This window comes from Filicampus tigris, chromosome 16 (assembly GCF_054856515.1).
Source record: "Filicampus tigris isolate MCC_2025a chromosome 16, RoL_Ftig_1.0, whole genome shotgun sequence".
Lineage (NCBI taxonomy): Eukaryota > Metazoa > Chordata > Actinopteri > Syngnathiformes > Syngnathidae > Filicampus > Filicampus tigris.
This window is the reverse complement of record NC_141232.1, coordinates 3,415,607-3,421,667: the sequence shown is the minus strand read 5'-3', so window position 1 is coordinate 3,421,667 and position 6,061 is coordinate 3,415,607. Positions and strand designations below refer to the sequence as shown.

Genomic DNA, 6,061 nt, shown 5'->3' with positions numbered 1-6,061 from the left:
CTGCAAGCTGTTTACTTGTTCTACTACTAAGTATTGTATGTATAAACACCAACCTATGGTCTACTAGCTTAATGCTAACATTTGATATGAAGCACCGTATAGACGGGCTAACAGAAATACAGTATACAAAACGACGCAACTTTATTTATAAAGCGCATTTCATAATGAGCGTGGATGTTAAAGTGATGATAAACTTTAAAACAATGGAACTTTAACTAGCAACGGGACAAGTGGCCACCATATTTGTAGCATTTTCTTTTTAAAAAATTGCATGGGCAACAGGCATAGCGAACGCTTAAAAAGGGGTTCACTTCAGGTGAATATGTGCCGTCACAGCATCATTAACACTACATCTCAAGTGCCAAAGTGAAAGCGTGTGAGGAATGCCAAACCAAGAGTTAAAGTTACGGCCGAGCACCTGTGTCTGTCAGCAGGGAGCGGGTGAGCGAGTGGCGACGGTTTTTAGCGTCCAAGATGAGCAAGTCGCCGTCCGGCGACCTGTCAGCGTGCTCGCTGGCGTCGCGTAGCCAGGATCAAGAGCAGGCGGACGCACGGACATAAATAAAGTTGTTGGTTCAGTTGTGATGCACTGCTTCCAGGAGCCTACATGTAAATGGACGTTCAATTTTTGCCATCTAATCAGGTCTCAGCCTCGATGTGTTGCCATGTTATGCCAGTCTGCCCAGGGCCTTCACAATCAGTCGTGTTGCCCCATGGAACTTCCAACTAAATTAGCAATGGGACTGTTTCTTTAACCAAATTCGCCCTCACATAGCCAGAGAGCTGGCCCCTCAATGACATCGCCGTCTTTCCGTCCTTTGATCGCTGGTCAAAATAGTTCTTGTTACATCCACCTTTGAGTAGCAAAACACATCCGTTGCCATCTGCACACATTAAGTAACACAATTAATAATTGTACGTTTTGTACAGTATTCATGGCTTCTATAATTGTGACGTCATAGCGGCGGTATTAAGAGTTGGATTAAGGCGAAGTCCCCACTGAAGTCCAGGAACCAAGTGGAGGGGCCGCCACTGTTGTTCACACTCGTAGTCCCCACTTTGCGCTCCTCGTGCCAAGAGCTTCGGTTTCCCACACTCTCCCCGGCTAAATGCGGCCCGCATGTGTTCCCGGCCGACACGCCGTCAACCTCTAACTTGGAAACAAGGCGTGCTGCTAACCTTGGCCCAGGATTGCAGTTTAAGTCTTTCAAGTGGACTATAACAAAGTGTTTCCCAACCTTCATTAATCCAATGCGCCTATTAGACATAGGAAGAATCCCACAGCACAACATACACACACATACAAATGAAAGTGCATCTGCGGTGGCGCTGCCCCATCGGAAGCTCGCCCATTATTCAAATTTTGACTCGCAACACAAAGCAACTAAATAAACCAACCAAGCAGCGACAATATTTAATAAAGGACAACTTTGCTTATACATCATCCTGTTTTTTTTTTAGGTGGTGGTGGGGCCTCCAACGTCCTTCTTGCCCGGGGCCCCCCAGGGGCTCTTGAAATGCCCTTGATCTTGGTTTTTACCCTGGACTCAAGAACCACCTGCTTTGACTCCTTCAAGGCAGCTTTCTTGGATTTAGAGGCCTTAACTTCCGGCAGTGGTCACAACAACAATGATGTGTTCCCTCAAAACTAACGCCGCAAGGTCAAACCTTTGCACACAACCAGTGGCAACTTGCACAGGCACAAAGACAAGGGTAAGAGAATCATCAACATCCTTCTATGGTGGGGATATAAAATCAGTCCTTCCAAGATTTATTGGGCTTTTTTGTTATTCTTGTGGCAATTTCTTGTCAAATTGCAGATTTTTGTTGGGGAAGAAGTTTCGGAGGACGGTGAAAGTTGCAATTTCATTTTGTTTTGAAAACAAAATAAGCTTTGATTTTGAAATACCATCACAGATACATGTTTTGCTTTCCCCCCAAAAACATACACTTTTCGAAACTTACAACCTAGTAAATAGTAATAGCAAATAGAGAAACACAATTTTTTTTAAAAAAATGCACATTAGATTAGCAGTTTAACCCTGCTGAGTCTAATTTCGTTTTTGCAAAATTACTTTGCAAAAACATATATAACAAAAAAAAAGAAGTGTTTTGGGGGATGTTTGGAAATGATTAATGCCATTTCAATGGGGCACATTCATAAGAGTACCGGTATATTAAAGCCAAGATGTCAGTGAAGTAGCCCATGACAGCGGTGACTGGACGTAAAAATAGAGTTGAAGGATCATCGCCTGTCGCCAAAGACATCTTGCAGTTAAGATCCCGGAAGAGTCATTTTAAGATGGCCAAGATCGATAATGCGGCCGGATTGACTTTAGAAAAGTCACATTGCCAAGTTTGGAATGTCTGCTTTGCGTGTCCAGCACTTGATGCCGATAAAAGAAAGCTCCTGCTGTCCACTCGTTGACTCACGCTGAAGCTTCTCATTCAGACCGTTGACCCAACGTACAGCCGACCGCGTCACTCCGACAATTAGGTGAGTTGATTCGAAACCCCGGAGGCTGGAAAATGACAACTTTTTAATTTGACTTCAAAACAGATGTACTTTCTACTCCTTATGTTGTCAAAATAGGCTCGTTACTTGTTTTCAACCTCTGCGGATGATAAGGTGTAAAAGATGTAAATTTAGAGAAGGTTAAGTCAGTCCACGTTACATCCATGTAATGCATGTTAATTTTCCATTTTCAATTAGCAATCAAAAAATGAGAAGAGTGACTCATTACTTTGTGATTTGTGAACGTGTTAACTGCTTGATGTTATTTGGGTTTTTGAAACGTAGCTTTACTGATTTACTGATTATAACCGATCAAAATCAGTCCTGTGGCCCATTTTTTGGGGGGAGGAATGTCAACGAGAGAAGATTAACGACAGAGATGCAACAAACTCAGAGAAGCAATGCATTTCCATTCCATGGCCTTATTTAAGAGAATTGTTTGATTGGTGGGGAATGTGACTGAGCTAATATTATTAACTCAGGCTTATTGAATAACAAAGGAAATTTATGCTGTGATGTACTTTTGATGCTCTGACGTTTTCATCTGCAGACGTCGCCATGAGCAGTGATGCCGAGATGGCCCAGTATGGGCCGGCCTCCGTCTTTCTGCGCAAACCTGAGAAGGAGCGCATCGAGGCGCAGAACCGGCCATTCGACGCCAAGACCGCCTGCTTTGTGCCGGACCCCAAAGACCTGTACGTCCGAGGTGTTGTCCAGAAGAAAGAAGGTGGCAAAGCCACCGTGAAGACGGCTACAAATGAGGTGATGAGAAGAGACATATCTGTCTGGGTGAAACGTATCCCCCCCCATAAAAAAGCTCCAATTCCACCCACCAAAGCCCAATACCCAGGACTTTTTGTGACTAGTGTATTTAGTCATTGTATTTTGCCCACTGTAGACGGTAACAGTCAAAGACGAAGACTGCCACCCAATGAATCCTCCAAAGTATGACAAGATCGAGGACATGGCCATGATGACGCACCTCAATGAGCCGTCTGTGCTGTTTAACCTCAAAGATCGTTACGCAGCGTGGATGATATACGTAAGTTCGGAGACAGGCCTGGCGCTTTTGTAGGATTTACAGCGTTTGCCTCGAAATTGACACACCTTGCCACCCTGCCCAGACGTATTCCGGACTCTTCTGCGTGACGGTGAATCCGTACAAGTGGCTGCCGGTGTATGACCCGCAAGTGGTGTCGGCCTACAGGGGGAAGAAGCGCATGGAGGCTCCTCCTCACATCTTCTCAGTGTCTGATAACGCCTATCAGAACATGCTAACAGGTGAATGTTCAGGATCAGGAAGGGGGCAAATCGTTTTGCTTTGTGTACTGAATGAAAGTGTCTCGTGTCCTGCTAGATCGTGAAAACCAGTCTGTCCTGATCACGTGAGTCACTTGCGTGAACTCCAATTTGAGCTCTTGCGCATCGGGAGCTCCGTGTGTGCATGATTGTGCTGCGTTTGTCTCCGCAGTGGAGAATCCGGTGCAGGCAAGACTGTCAACACCAAGCGTGTCATCCAGTACTTTGCGACAATCGCGGTGTCTGGCGGCAGCGAAAAGAAGGACCAGACACCTGGAAAGATACAGGTACGAGAGTCAAACTCTCCAATGCCGTGGAGAAGCTGAGGATCTGATTCTTGTGTTTTCTAGGGAACGCTGGAGGATCAAATCATCTCGGCGAACCCTTTGCTGGAGGCATTTGGGAACGCCAAGACCGTGAGGAATGACAACTCCTCGCGTTTTGTATGTATTTTACTAAAGTATAATGTCACGTCAAATATTTTTTAATGTATTGCTTTCACTGTCTTTGTTGTTGTATTATTGCTATTTTGTTCATGTAATGTGCTTTGTTGCAGCTATAGGCAATGCGCTATGTAAATAAAGTTGTATTATTATATTGTACTGCATGTATTTACTCTGAGAGTGTTGGTCTTCATTTGTCTTCTTGTTAGTGCGTCACTGGGACAACACGTGTCATACTGGTATTTTGCTAGTGTATTTTTTCTCTTTTGTGAGAAGATCCTGAATTTTTCAGGGAAAATTCATCAGAATTCACTTTGGAACGACAGGGAAACTGTCTTCAGCTGATATTGAAACATGTGAGTTCATCTTTCCGTAATGGAAAAGTCATCTCCATTCAGAGTTATCAAATTTCACATCTTGTTTTTTGGTCCAGATTTGCTGGAGAAGTCAAGAGTTACGTTCCAGCTGTCGGATGAAAGAAGCTACCACATCTTCTATCAGATAATGACTGGACACAAACCAGAGCTTATAGGTGAATTCCAATGACGATGATGAATGACATTTCAAGAAATGTACTATTATTCTTTTGTCTCTGCAGAAATGTTGCTCATAACTACAAACCCATATGACTTCCCCATGATAAGTCAGGGGCAAATCACTGTGGCCAGCATTGATGACAAAGAAGAGCTTGTGGCGACAGATGTGAGCTAGCTTTATTCAATGGTGCACAAATGACTTTCGCCATCCCCCTCTAAACTCCCTTTTGATCCGATAGACCGCCACTGACATCCTGGGCTTTACCAATGAAGAAAAACTGTCGATCTACAAATTGACTGGCGCTGTGTTGCATTACGGGAACATGAAGTTCAAGCAGAAGCAGCGAGAGGAACAGGCGGAGCCCGACGGCACTGAGGGTGAGGCTCCATCCTCTTTGTGTCAACAGTGGCGAGACACAGTCAGACACATGGTTGCTGTTTGTCATTTTGTCTTTTAGTGGCTGACAAAGTGGCCTTCCTCATGGGGCTGAATTCCGCCGACCTGCTGAAAGGCCTCTGCTACCCCCGCGTCAAAGTAGGGAACGAGTACGTCACCAAGGGTCAGACTGTCCCCCAGGTACCGCTTCAGCAATCACTTGTGTCGCCCCAGATGAATGATTTGAATATTGTTTTCCAACTAACAAGCCAGTTAAGTGTTGAGTCAACCTTATTCAGATATGGGGACGAGGTGCCTCACTACAGCAGATTATGTCCCCCCCTGTTGTTCACATCTTAATGCACTTGATTTAATTGAGAAGAACAAATGGCTACATTTGTAGTACTGAAGTAAGTAATTCTTATTTGAGGTGGCCAATTCAGTTGGTGCCCTGGCCAAGTCTGTCTATGAGAAGATGTTCTTGTGGATGGTGATACGCATCAACGAGATGCTGGACACCAAGCAGCCACGGCAGTTCTTCATCGGAGTGTTGGACATCGCAGGATTTGAAATCTTTGACGTGAGTTGGGACACTCACCTCATGTTGTTCTTTTAATGTTGTGGCTCCTTTGCTCAAGTTAACCTCCTCATGTAGTACAATAGCATGGAGCAGCTGTGCATCAACTTCACCAACGAGAAGTTGCAGCAGTTCTTCAACCACCACATGTTTGTGCTGGAGCAAGAGGAGTACAAGAAGGAAGGCATCGATTGGGAGTTCATCGACTTTGGCATGGATCTAGCCGCCTGCATAGAGCTCATTGAAAAGGTGGGATACACATGCTAAGTCAACAAAATGGCTACCGCCAAGCAGAATTCCAATTATTTCTCCAAT

General features: G+C 44.7%; 1 protein-coding gene across 1 annotated transcript in view; it reads left to right on the top strand.

The window, feature by feature from the left end:
* The first annotated feature begins 3,073 nt into the window (after window positions 1-3,073).
* LOC147134109 (myosin-4-like) overlaps window positions 3,074-6,061 on the top strand; it is a 30,149-nt gene continuing 27,161 nt past the window's right edge. Inside the window, exons 1-13 of the mRNA XM_086055676.1 lie at window positions 3,074-3,277; window positions 3,414-3,557; window positions 3,640-3,796; window positions 3,873-3,900; window positions 3,987-4,101; window positions 4,165-4,257; window positions 4,550-4,613; window positions 4,691-4,789; window positions 4,856-4,959; window positions 5,033-5,171; window positions 5,252-5,370; window positions 5,600-5,749; window positions 5,825-5,995. Of these exons, the coding sequence (XP_085911802.1) occupies window positions 3,074-3,277; window positions 3,414-3,557; window positions 3,640-3,796; window positions 3,873-3,900; window positions 3,987-4,101; window positions 4,165-4,257; window positions 4,550-4,613; window positions 4,691-4,789; window positions 4,856-4,959; window positions 5,033-5,171; window positions 5,252-5,370; window positions 5,600-5,749; window positions 5,825-5,995 (1,587 nt within the window). The remainder of the gene's footprint in view (window positions 3,278-3,413; window positions 3,558-3,639; window positions 3,797-3,872; window positions 3,901-3,986; window positions 4,102-4,164; window positions 4,258-4,549; window positions 4,614-4,690; window positions 4,790-4,855; window positions 4,960-5,032; window positions 5,172-5,251; window positions 5,371-5,599; window positions 5,750-5,824; window positions 5,996-6,061) is intronic.